The 14,359-nt window shown below is 33.2% G+C and overlaps 1 protein-coding gene across 1 annotated transcript; it reads left to right on the top strand.

The window, feature by feature from the left end:
• The first annotated feature begins 1,002 nt into the window (after positions 1-1,002).
• On the top strand, positions 1,003-14,061 carry LOC149169752 (uncharacterized). The gene is made up of 8 exons (XM_089425322.1): positions 1,003-1,192; positions 5,352-5,413; positions 9,933-9,984; positions 10,194-10,305; positions 10,435-10,533; positions 11,285-11,384; positions 11,471-11,695; positions 13,247-14,061. The coding sequence occupies exons 4-8, from the start codon at positions 10,198-10,200 to the stop codon at positions 14,059-14,061; spliced, it is 1,347 nt and encodes a 448-aa protein (XP_089281448.1). The 5' UTR covers positions 1,003-1,192; positions 5,352-5,413; positions 9,933-9,984; positions 10,194-10,197.
• Positions 14,062-14,359: the final 298 nt, after the last annotated feature.

The raw sequence follows: 14,359 nt of genomic DNA, 5'->3' as shown, positions 1-14,359 counted from the left end.
AAATTTATAGATATAATAGTGAAATTAACCTGAATCTCATCAAAATATTCCAACATAAACCTAAACTATTCATTCCCAAACCCTAGCCATGTGACTTAAATTCGAACACATCAAAATATTCCAACATGAATTTAAACTATTCATTACCAAACCCTAACCATATGACTTAAATTCAAACAAATTATACTGTACATCGAGCATTTTAATTTCTAATTTTAAATTCAATACTACTTCTACTTTAAAGTTCACCTCTGTCTCATTCTCATTCATTACCAAACCCTAACCATGTGACTTAAATTCAAACAAATTATATTGTCTTTCTCATTCTCATTCATTACCAAACCCTAACCATGTGACTTAAATTCAAACAAATTACACTGTCTTTCTCATTCTCATTCATTACCAAACCCTAACCATGTGACTTAAATTCAAACAAATTATATTGTCCATTGAGCATTTTAATTTCTGATTTTAGATTTGAGTTTCAATACTACTTCTACTATAAGGTCCGCCTCTGTCTCATTCCCATTATTCAACTCACTCTAAACACTCCCTAGGGCAGTATGTTCCCTCTTACTAAAAAAATGTCTGCGGGACTTTTTCCAAAATGTTAAAATGCTATCTTTCTTTAAATTTTTTGTTAGAGTCTATCTATTATATATTTGAGGGTTTTTTTATATAATTTCTGGATTTTTTTGTTATAGTCTATCTATTATATATTTGAGATTTTTTTTTGACATAATTGCTGGTTTAATTTGATCAGAATCTTATAAAAAATTGTTAAAAGCAAAATGATGGACTCTTAATTTGATCAGAATCTTATAAAAAATTGTTAAAAGCAAAATGATGGACTCTCCCTAATCTAGATGCTCCACTAATTATTTAGAGAACTAAATTGATATATACCATCAAAAACCAATTTTAAAGTCCAGAAATAAAAGTTTGATCAAAAAAATTCCCAAATTACTGCGAGTGGCTTCTAAAACATAAATAGGTCCACTGATCCGATTTCTCGAAACACTGTTCTCACGGAAATCTCAGGTTCAGTTTCTGTCAGGTAGAACCTACTATGGACAGATTCGCTCGTGAAAATACGTTGCGTCTGTACTACTGGGCATTTTTTTTGTTCTGTTGGACATGTTGGGCTGTGTCTGGATCTATTTTTGCATCTTCGATTCGTGGGCTTGGATAGGTATGGTCAGAATGTCTGTGTGTTTTTTTTGCTCTAGTTTCTCAGATTTCTCGTCACACCTACTCTCGCAGTTCTGTCTTCTTCAGTGTGTTTTTTTCTTCATGCAACATCTGAGTTTCAAATGCTCTTTTGATAACAGCTGACGGTAGACTGAACTGAAAATAATTATAGAGATAAAACCTTTGAAATGGAAGGCTGTATCTTTCTATGAATCCAAGCTCCTCAGACCATCTTGACAAAAAAATTCCCAGCTAATACGAGGACTTTGAACCTGAACCGGAAAATCTCCGCTAGTATAAGGAAGACTTAAAGCTGAGATAGAAATCCCTCGCTAGTACAAGGAAGACTTGAACTTCTGACATTCCGATGTCCTAAACACCAATCGTCAGACCACCTTGCCAAAAAATCCCCAGCTAGTACAAGGACGACTTTGAAGCAGAACCAAAAATCCCAGCCAGAATAAGGAAGAGTTAAACCTGAAATAAAAATCCCTAGCTAGTACAAGGAGGAATTGAACCTGTGAGAATCCGTTGTCCAAAAAACTTAAACCGGAGATAAAATTTCCCTAGCCAGTACCAGGGACACTTGAACATGAACACTTTGAACACGAGATAAAATTTCCCTAGCTGGTACAAGGGAGACTTGAATCTGTGACATTCCGATGTCCTAAAAACTTAAACCTGAGGTTCAAGACTTGAACCTGTGACATTCCGATGTCCTAAAAACTTAAACCTGAGATGAACATGTGACATTTCCATATCTGAAAAACTTAAACCTGAGATAAAGTTTCCCTAGCTAGTGCAAGGGAGACTTGAACCTGTAACATTTCGATGTCTCAAAAACTTAAACTTGATATAAGAGATAAAATTTACCCAGCTGGTACAAAGGGAGACTTGAACCTGTGACATTTCGAAGTCCCAAAAACTTAAACCTGAGATAAAATTTCCGTAGCTAGTATAAGTGAGACTTGAATCTCTGACATTCTAATGTCCTAAAAACTTAAATCTGAGATAAAATTTCAAAATTTTCGAAGCTACTACAAGGTAGATTTGAACTCTTGAACTTGTGACATTCCAATGTAGACTTGAACCCTTGAACCGGTCACATTTCAATGTCCCAAAACTTTGCTAGCTAGTACAAGTGAGACTTGCACCTATGACATTTCAATGTCTCAAAACTTTGCTAGCTAGTACAAGTGAGACTTGAACTTGTGACATTCCAATGTCCTAGAAGTCTTGAACTTGTGACATTTCAATGTCCCAAAACTTTGCTAGCTAGTACAAGTGAGACTTGAACCTGTGACATTCCAATGTCCTAGGACTTTTGAACTTGTGACATTCCAATGTCCCAAAACTTTGCTAACCAGTACAAGTGAGACTTGAACCTGTGGCATTCCAATGTCCTAAAGACTCAAAGGAAAGTGACTACCTATTTACTAAAAGGCTCAATGCACACTTTTAAAATGATTTGTCAATAGTACAAGATGTCTACCTTTCCTCTTCCCTCCCCTCGAAGTCAAGTTCCCTATTCATCGTTTTAAATTTTTTAAGCTGTAGTTTGAAAAAAAAAAACATCTAGTTTATTTTAGCAAGTAATTTTTATCGTTCTAAACAGTGAGAAAATCTATTCTAATTTAGTGGTCAAACTAGTGAGACAGTCATCATTGGTTGTTATCCACCAATGTAAAGCTAACTAATCACCATTATTCAAGGAAGACCATGTCACCTAGAATTATTCATTGGTAGTCAATAAGGAGATAGGCTCCTATTACTAGATGTCTCTAGATCTTGGGCTCTCACACTTCCACTCTTCTTCTTGGTCTTATCAATCTCCTACAATCTACTTTCATGATCTCCAATTTGTAGTCTTTTTCTTGAGCTTGATCTCCTACTATGATGTTATGTTATGAAAATAATGAAGCAAGAAGAAATAATCTTGCATCCGACAAGATGATATTATGTATAGCATATTTAGATATCACAAGACAACATCCAAAGTTATGAAAATATGTTCTAAAATTTAATTAACTTTACTTATTCAAATGAAATAACTTAAATTACATTTAAATTTAGGTTTATTTGGAATCAAGAATGTACTTTATTTATGATTTGTTATTTTCTATCAATTATCAAATATTATTTAGCCACATAAGGCTTATTGTCCACTTTTATTCAAGGACAGTGTTATTCACATTTTTATGTGGTGCCTATGCTTATAGAGTTCTACCTTTAAGACTATGTATTACTTTAAGAACATTTTAAAGAGGTTTAAGTTTTTTTTAGATTATGTGAAAATCTTTCTTCAAGTGTTCATGAATAATGCCCATGGAAGTGTGGTTTAGCAGCAAGCAATAAGGTGATTGGGCTTGTATTAATACAAAGATCTAGGTTCAAAACACTTTGAGCAAATATCGATAAGACAAGATACAAGTCCTAGATGACATTGACAACATAGAAATGTCCCTCATAGCATGGCATCTTAACCCAATAAAATTGTATAGATTTTATTTCAAGAGAATTTTTTTAAAATAGCTTTGACATGACAGTTATCGATACATTTGAAGAAACCTTAAACAGCCTTCCAAAGGTACTTAACCTATGCATCTAAACACATCTTATAATTAATCTAGGCAAATGTGAACTCATGGCCAACACCAAATTGTGAATTACCATTCCACATTCATATAGATGTCCTTGATTTTGCATTGGATTAAGTGTTGAGCAAAAAGAAAGACAAGAAAGAATGAAGTATTTATTATGGCAACTAGAGTCTCTCTAATCCTGGGATACAATTTACTAGAATAAAGGAGTTATTTGGTTATAGTCTTTACTTAAATGATTTTAAGTTCTTTATTTGGGTAAGGCTTTAATTCATATTGATCATAATACCCATTAGTTAATTGATCAACAAATCAAGACACAACATAATGCTAATTTATCAATTAGACAAGGAACTCAATCAGGTTGCATATCATTTGAATAGATTCATTGGCAAACTAGTTGTAGAGAGATTTTTGAATTACTTTCCAAAGGGGCATTTTGTTTTGTATCAATTGTGGTTTGCAAATATAACCAATTATGTACCAGTTGATTAGATTCCCAAACATTAGCCCCTAGACTAGAAGTAGAACATGATTAAAAGGAGCATATAATACACATAGATTGATGAGAAATTGTATAAGTTAGGATATGGTCAAATCAGTTTGACAAAGGATGAAATTTACCTAGTCCTCCAAACTTATCATTTGACATGTGGAGGTCACCATGTGTAGAAGAGGAAAGTCAACAAAGTTTTGCAAGCAAAATTTTATTGGACAATACATTTTTGGAATGTACGTAGATTTGAAAGGGACTTGTGACTTGTATTAGCAAGTGGGTAAAACCTACCTCTCAAGATCAATGTGTGTTCATCTTACTGTCACAGTGGAGAGCTACATCATATGGGAGCTAGGATTTATGGGTCTTATCCAATTGACATCCTAAAAGAAGCAGAATCACATTATTTTGAATGGATTATCTTATACAATAGGTGGAGGTGAAGTCCTAAGGTCCAAATAATATACATAAGCGTCTACTTATACAATGGTGCATGGATGCATATTTGCACCATATATTTAGAGATCTTAAATTTACGCTAAAACATGTTGCAAGCTTATTTTGTTTATGCCTTCATAGCGCAAGTTGTAAAAAAAATATTTTGCAACATGGTTTGTGTGACTATAGGAAATCATAGTGTAAATTCTAGTTGTTATTAATTAATTGCAATATAAGGGCTTAAAATTTAGACATTTCAAAGGTTTAGAACATTTTTATGTAGTGTTGCAAAATTTTGGACATCCACAATGATATGTTAGATTCTTTTAATTTTTTGCAATGTTAATTTGATTGCAATTTGTCATTTTGATTTTGGAATTAGTGTATACACTAGTGTAGGAATTTGCAATGAATTATAATTTCATATATTATAGTTACACTTTAGAAAAATATTATGAGTATTTGTTTTCCTTATAAACTCAAATATGATGTACTTTTTTATTTTTATGGGTCTTTCGTAAGAAGTTGGATAGACAGTTTTGAGAATATAAAATTCTTTTAAATTTTTGAAAATTATCATCTAAATGAATTGGATTAATGATTTGTTTATAATCTTTTGTTGGCAGATTGAAAAATAATGGCGGTCTTACCAAATATCCAGTGGATTCATTTGTGGTTGATTGCATAGGTGAATATAATCACTTGAAAATCTAGAATTGAATTTATTGATATGGTATTGTCAACGATTAGTATTTCTCATAATGGTAGGTATGTTAATACTAAGAATAATTAGAACATAAATTTAATATGATAATTGGTTATATGTATCACTTAGTATTTCTTCTTTTTTTGGTTGTAGGGGGCAGGCTTTTGTTCATTTTATCCTTCTAAATTTTGTCCCTAGTCCAATATATTGAAAAAGAACTCATACTAGATTATTAAATGTTCACTATTAGAATGCTTAATAAGTTGTCACAAAATTGGTGCATTCATTTATTTGCTAATGTACTCTATGAATAGTACCATTAAGAGTATTAATTTGATATTTTGTGGAAATAATCTATTTTTTATCTTCTTATATCAAATATATTTGTGATGATCATACTAGCTATGCTTCCTACCCTAATTGCACACTAACAACAATCAAATAATTAAAAAAAAAGAATACAAAGAGGAATTCCTAACACGATATTTAAGAAACTTTGTAAGACTTTAGTTCCATTGGGAATTATGCACTAAATGTGGATCAACAATGTCAAATATCATTTGAGAAAAGCATCTTCAATATTGGAAGACCAACAAGAACCAATATATCCCTTAATGGAGTGAAAAAAATAGTTAAATGCCAGCTAGCATGTATGAGTCGAAACTATAGATGGTGATAGAGATATATTTATACATGCCAAGACAATTACCAAAGTTATGTTTCATTACCATCATAAGTTAGGTGATTGGTATTATATGTTCTTAGTTAAGTATTTATCATTAAGACAATATGAAATAGTCCTAACATACAAGTTTTGAATTCTACTTGGATTGAAACCCCCTCTTGTCAAGTAATGGACCCCATTACTTTACTTTGGTTCAATCGTGGAATCTATCTTCATTTGGTCAATATGTCTCACTTAGCTCGATGTAGTCATTGTCTAATTTTGATTGTTTTGAACATTTGGTTACATGTTTGTCATGTATGTTTCACTTGTTGGTTGGTGATAGTGTTGACAAAGGCTAGAGTAAAGTGCTCTAGATGAGATTTGTCATGGTTGAAATTAAAATGAATTCAAGTATAGGTGAAGAGTATAAGGAATTGGTAAGTCAATATTAAATAAATAATTTATTCCTAAGTATAAGGGGAAATCAAGTACAAAGGTGTTCTCTCTAGTTGCTTAGATGATTGCATTAGGTTTATATTAGATTTGTTTTATTTTTTGGTCTAGTCCTTTATACTTGTCTTTTTTCAAGTGCAACCAAACTTAGTCCCTTCCATTAAGCTACTGGTGATTCATGCAAGTTATGTCAATCCTTGTACTTTTGTCACTGATGAGAGAGACTAATGTCTTGGACCTTTTAGTGGATTTTTTTTTAATTCGTTGAATAGGCCTTTAAATATTGTCTGATTTCTTAGTCTATTGAGGAATCATTGAAGTCAATGGAGTTCGTGAAGTGACATTAAGTGGTGCTAGAAGCTGAAAACTCAAGCAATTATGAAAGCTCTAGGGCTTATAGATGAGCTTTCTTATAAGCATGTTCAATGTAGGGTAGGTCACTTACACATAGCTCACATCACTTATAGACATAGGGTTGATGGTGTTAAGGTCACTTATGCAAAACCTTTCTCATTTCAGTAACTAGGGATAGCAGAAAGAGTTACCTACCTTCTAGCACAAGTAAGGCATAACCTTCTAACTCAAGCTAGGTATAACCTAACTGATTTTCATCCCATGTCTAAGGGGGTGAATGATTATATGATTATATATGTGAATAAGTTGGGAAATGGTTTGACTATTTGTCTAACCAAAAAAAAAAATCAACCTATGGAATAGTTTATTGAGCATGAACCATAAAGTCTTCCAAAAGTGATGGGTGTCCAATCATACATAATGTATGGCAATGACCCAAAGTTTGACTATACATGAAGGAAGAAAATTTTGGCAAGCTCTAGTGCATTGTTAGATTCTTGTTACAATAAACCATAATGACCATGTTTCGAAACCAATCAACAATCATATAGACACAATCATGGTTGTGTTTCATCATCTAGGTAGGAGAAATAGATTATAGAACATCCATGTTGATCAAATCCCATGGTATGGAAGTGAGAAAAAAGTTTATACATACCATGTTTTACGCTTGCACTTTGACAATGTTATCACATCATTAGCTAGTAGAAGTGCATTGAAACAAACAAAAGTGTCTTCATGATGATGAAGTATCTTGGAACAATTGAATAGTGTGCTACCTAGATTGGTCATTGTTGAGGATCACCCCAAGAAAAGCACTCGTCTTACAAATTGATACAAAAACTTATTAGACATTAAGTCATCATCTTATCAACCAAGATAGAGGGTGGTGTTTTAAGTATGGACTAGATAGGTAGAGTCTGACCTACTAGTTCCAATCATGTTCTCTATTATTAAGCATTGTTTTGGGTGGGGAGTGAATAAGTGTCCAAGTTTACAGAGCAATATAGGCAAGAAGAAGTCATTGAATTTGAGGGAGAAGACTATAAAACTTCTGACTCACAAGTTTATGGTATGATTATAATATAATATCAGTATGTATGGTCTATGATTTTAGAATCTAATTTCATATATATGTAATGTGCATTAATAGATGATAGCAACATGTGTTCGTATTAGGGAATAACGAAAATATGTGGATATAAGATACGTGATAAGTAGACCCCATGATATCTTCTATCTTCATATTCGTGTTATTCCCTAGTACAAACACATGGTAGCACATTGATATGCCCATAATAACACATTAATTATATCACCCTCTCTATGACTACTAGATACAAACCCATCCTAGAAATTTAAAAATTTATGTAATGACTTAGTTGGAGATCTCACTTTCAATCAAGTACTAAATGTTATTATAATGAATAACAACATATTCCTCATTTTGTTGTTCATAAACTCACATTCCAATAATGTTTATATGCATTAGATGGCAAGTGTCACAACTGCATTCCAAAGATCAACTTTTGATGTTACCATAACATGAAAGATAGACTTTATTGGATGGCATGTATCCAACCTAGTTGATGGAGGATTTTCCAAGTTGAGTCATTAGCTATAATAAAGCAAACGTGGTTGAAAAATTCAGTGCAACTACCACAAATGTAAAATTGATTATACTCATATATATATATATAGTTTATATATAGTTTATATACCGAGGTAGCAATGTATTCAAGGTCTTTTGTCCCAACCTTAACTCTTAAAGATCCATATTCATAAGTATGAACATGGTACTTGAAATTGATGAACATTGTGGATGATCTTCACAAAAGACACTCTTTATGTCCAACCTATAAATGTCTGAACCAAAATGTATGTACATTATTTAAACCAACTTGAATGTTATGTACTGTGTTAGAGGAGAAAACATCCTTCAACCTCCAAGAGTGCATTATTTCAACCATCCAAGTCTTTCTTTTTCATTAAATTGAAATGTAAAATAATCATTACACAAAGTAGAATAATACCACTTAGTCTTACTTTTCATTTTTCTACATATGTGAACCAACACCATCACATACTGCTAGAATCACTTTTCATTGTATCTAACATCCCATTCAACTTGCACATCAATACATGATTGTTGACTACCACCTTTCACTCATTCTTGCAAATTAATTCATTTTTTTAGCTTCAAACTAATAATCCTCATTAATTTCTTTTAATATTGACAAAATTCAATTTAGATATAATAAATAATAAATATTTAATGAAATCAATAATAGATTGAAACACAAATATTTAGATATTTAAAAGATTAAAATCTAAAAAAATTATATTGGTTTATTTCATTTAATATTGAGAAAATTGTGCCTACGGGTTGTACTCTATTAAGACACTACGTGGTGAAAAGGCAACCGGTGCTCTATTAAAACACTATGTGGTCAAAAGGTAGGTGCTCTATTAAGACACTACGTGGTGAAAAGGTAACCGGTTTAAAATTCCATTTTGACTGTTTAGATGCCTTTGGGGGTCTCAGTTACTCAATCCACAGGATTTTGACTGTTTAGATGCCTTTGGGTCTCAGTTACTCAATCCGCAAGTTAAGCATCCCAGATATCTCAAACTCACATTACCTAACAAACAAACCAAAATTAGATTTTAAATTTGTTTATTTATTAATAATTTAATTAATTAATCTAAAAATGTAATTCATTTGCTTCTACTCTAATTTAATTAAAAATACATATTTCTATTTTAAATATAATCATTTATATTTAAATTAAACATTTTAGTTTGTGGTGTAAATTAGTTAGTTTCTGTGAGATCTAATCTCTGCCGGATATTAAAGAGGTTGAGAATAGAAGTCATTATCACAGAAAGACATGCAAAACAAGCTGGTATGTAAACTTACGCTACATGTGAAAGGAAACTGATTGTAATTAATGAAATATGGACCCTGACCAGCCAACCCAAGATCAAAGATGTTTCCTGTTGATAACCTTAATTTGTGATGTACAGGTGATGTTAATGTTGGAGATACGATTTTATTTCCACAGAAAGTATATGAAAAGTATGCTTCTCAAGAACCTTTATCCATCATCCTTTCAATAGTGTTTATGAATGCTACATAATGAGCTTTAGCTTTCTCCTTGTCTTTATTATTGTCAGACTGAAGATTTTAGTAGTTTCAGTATGTGTTTTCCCTATTGAAAATATCTGTTTAGATGAGGCTAACATCTTTGTGTTTGATGACAAACAAATGAACTCACTCATTTGCAGAACGATGTCAAAGGCATCTGCACTGCCTCCGCTTGGTGAACGACTTGTAGCAGGCCGGGTCATCAAAGAGAGCTCAACTGTATCCAAAACTTCTCAGAGGTGCACAGTCACGGTGAGCACTAGCAGAAACTGAGGAAATAAGTTTGAACCTTTGATTAGCATTCATTCCAAGGCAAATAGATCTAAATTAAATCTTAAATCTTAACACACCGAATGGTCACAAATTTATGTGCACGCACAGGTTGAGACTTTATGGTCAACCGGCGTTGGCTCTTTGCCTCCTTTGTACCCTTTGACTGTGTCACACGAAGAACTTTATGAACTATATACATATCGCCAGGTGAGAAGATGCTTTCTTCCTCAAATTTAAAAAACGATTGGTTCAGACTGTAAATATTGTTGGGTGAGTGTTTTTGAGATTTTTTATTATAGATTTGGGAATGTTTTGGAAATTTGATAAACTGAGTGAAGTAAAACGGTGTTCATCACTTCTAGTTCTTTCAAATTTTCAAAATATTCCTGACACGGCCATCAAGATACGGATGACCTACGATAAATTAAGTGTGAAATTTAAGTCACAGTTTATGGTAAATGTGTTTAACACTTGATAAATATATGGTGTATGTATTATGCCTCATAAAATATTGAATGATACAATTTTGAGTAATTGCAGAGTTTTGAAACATTCCAGAAATCTTTGATTCAGATTCTAGAATAGTTTAGAAATCTGAATAACAGGAATGAGATCAAGCTCTTGATTTCACTTTTATTTGTCAAATTTTCAAATTATTTCAGACTTTACAATCAAGATAAAAATGGCCTATAACACATGGTGCATATACTGTATATGAAATTGTTGCCGTGACATGTGATGCTAATAAAATGTTGCCATCAATAGATATAAAAATATGTACTGCTCGCCCTTAATGGCTAAATTTCGCCAGTTTTTTGCCCTGTATTTATCCTAACCTTAAACTTGAATAATTCGGATGCATCCCATAATTGTTTAAATATGCTCACTAATGGCATTTCCAGTCTTCTCTGGGTAATTTAATTCCCAGGTTTCCTTTTTAATGGTTGTTTATGTCCAGCTCCGACCTTCCGAAGTAGCTATTGTCAGAGCCATGAAGAAGCAGGCAATAGTGGAAGCCTCAGCAGGGATAAGAGCCATGGAGGCAAGAGAAGTTGCAGGTATTATCATTAGTGCTCATTTATTTATTAATTATAAAGGAATTGTGTAGAAGATGATTGTATTTGGGATCCATGAATGCCTGCAGGGACAAGTAACGGTTTGCATGAGCAGTCCAATGATAAACAAGGGGCAGCCATCCGAACTGCAAAGTCTGAGGTTGAGGACGAGGGCTCTACGATTGATCGGGATAAAGAAGAGCAGTCCAATGATAAACAAGGGGCAGCGCTCCGAACTACAAAATCTGAGGTTGAGGGCGAGGGCTCTACGATTGATCGGGATAAAGGAAAACCTGTGCTGATTGACCTTGAAGGTATTAGTTCTTCTCATTAGTAACCACACAACATTCGCACAACACTGCAACATTCACTATGGATATGGTGTCCTAGGTGAATTCTTAAATGGATTGTTGATTTTGGAATATTAGTGGTGAATTTTTAATTGGAAGGTTGATTTTGAAATATTTTGGAAATTTCAGTGACAGTGTCAGTAATATTTCCCAAATATTTTATAGTATACAATTGAATTACATTTAAGTAGATTTTATCCAAAATGCTAAAGTTTATAGAAATTATAGGTTTATTATGCTATCATCATCGGTCATCTTTATTGCAAATTCAAAAATATTCTGGAAAATTGATAAACAAAATTGAAGTCAAAAGTTTGGTTTAACTCCGTAGATTTTTCCTGTGCCTCGGCTTTCGTTGTAATAAATAATACCCTCTCTGCACATATTCTTCTCTGTACAAACCCTAAATATAAAAGAGAACCCCTTAACTTCAAAATAGCTAAATGCATTTACGCAATAATAGAGACAAAAATGTTACCCTTCAGGTAGCTCCCCACATGTTCTGGCCAGAGTAATTTTTTCAGTGATCCAGTTCGAGTTCCTTTATTTGATTGGCTCTGTCCAACAGTATCTCGAGTCACCAGCTTGAGATTCCTTTCAGATGTCTCTTCCCAGATCTTGCAAGTTGTTTCTTCCCCTTACTCTGGGGCATCAGTTCCTATGTAGTGAGATCAGATGCAGTCGGGATAAAGTCCCCCACTATTATAGAAGTCTCTAAATTATGTAAAACATAGTTTTTCCAGATACTTTGACTGCTTTTCAAGATTTTGGATTTTTTCAAAACTCCTGAAGCATAGCGTAACCCTGAGAAGAATCATAACCTGAGGAGACCTGATTGCATAATAGCTAGTAGATTAACTCGATTGTTGAGCAGAGAGGTCATTTTATAGTTCAGTAAAGTTGAAATTTAGCTTATTTAGGTCAAATTAAAAAATCAAAAAAATAAAAATAATAATTATACAAAACGTTCCACTCTAAGAAATTGAATTTTTTTAACTCATATTAAATCTGTATTTAAGATATTTGGAAAATATGATAGATACTTGTCTTTATCGAGTTCTGGACATATTTCAAAATTCACAATTGAATTAAAAAATTAATTATAAAACATGATACATAATAAATGTTGCAATTCACTTTTCAATTTTATTTTATTGGATTTTATTGAGTTTTAATGATATAAACTTGTTTAAATTTATTAATTCAAAAAGCAAGAAATAAAATCATTTAATCAAAAAATATTTGAGATTTTAAATCGAGCTCCTCTGAACCATTGTTTAGTAGATATAGACTTTTTACTCTACCCATAACCATTGCTTAATAGAGATAGATTAAGAAAGAGTTACTCCTCCCTCTGACCCATTGATTGATATAAAATTAAGATAGAGTTAAGCTCTAATTAATATATATAATTTATTTGTTATTAACCAATATAAGCTGACATCAGCATAACCAGGTTAACCATTCAGAATGTGAGCACAAATTACTGATTAAGGTTTATGTCTTTGCTGGCAGATCATAACATGAAGTCCAATACCAAAGAAGATGATCAACACCTTACACCAACTCATAACGCTTCAGCATCTCAAGAACCAGGAATAATGGAGACAGAAACACCAGAGGATGAAGTCAACGACGAAAAGCAAATACAAGCTGAGTTCAAAGAGGATTCACAAATTGGCTCTTGCCACGAAGTTCATTCAAATGACATGGGAGGCAAACAAGGATTCTGCCGCTGTAAGAAGAGAAAATATAATATGCAGGAGGAGAAACTGGAGGAAAATTTACAACAACAAAGCGAAGCTGCTGATGATGATGAATTTTTTAAAAATTTAGACGATGGTCAAGATGATTCGAAAATGGGAGTACCTGAAAAGGAAATGCCAGGCGATATTTCTGTAGACCCGCCAGGTGGATTAAGCCCAAAGACGGCTCGAGAAAAATATGAGCAGTGGTGCTCTATCACTCCAGGGTTTAACATAAAGCTAGGGAACCACTGCCCTGGTGAAAAATCAGCAGTTATCCCTGATTTTACCGCCGAAGTGGTCGATAATAGGGTTTCAGCTGCTGCTCCGCCTCAAAGGAAGTCTTCAAAAAGACAGATGAGACAGTATTTGTGGCTGATAAGAAAAAGAATGAAGCACCCTGCACTTCCTCGGCGACAGTATGGCAGGATCCTTACTGCAAACACAAGAAATCGTCGGTTGCCTTTTCCTGTGAAGTGCTACATATCAGATTGCCCTCAGAAAGCAGCTAGAAAATGTCTGAATAAACTGTGCAGGTCCTGTTGCGTTGCTGTTGGTGGCTTCTGCATCCGGCACCCCCGCTGATGAAACCCATTTTTTTCTGAGTCTTCTGGTTCAGTTCCTTTTATTACTTTGCTGTGATGCTTCCACTTTGAGCTCGCTCTGGCAGCAAATCAATTTATTCACTCATCCATTGAACCATTTGTGGATCTTATTTTTTGGGCTGCTAAAGTTTTGTAGGTCACTTATTTATTGCTTTCTAGCTGGGACACTGGTGAGAAGTGTCCATCTAATCTTTCACAATAAATTACATTATTACTGGATGCTTGGATAGTGTCAGAAGTTTCCACCTAATATTTCAATACAAACTTCAAATTCATTG

The sequence above is a fragment of the Pinus tabuliformis genome, chromosome 4_2, assembly GCF_031772625.1.
Source record: "Pinus tabuliformis cultivar Carrire ecotype Pingquan chromosome 4_2, CPIR1, whole genome shotgun sequence".
Lineage (NCBI taxonomy): Eukaryota > Viridiplantae > Streptophyta > Pinopsida > Pinales > Pinaceae > Pinus > Pinus tabuliformis.
The sequence above is the reverse complement of the archived record's forward strand: the minus strand, read 5'-3'. Positions and strand labels throughout refer to the sequence as shown.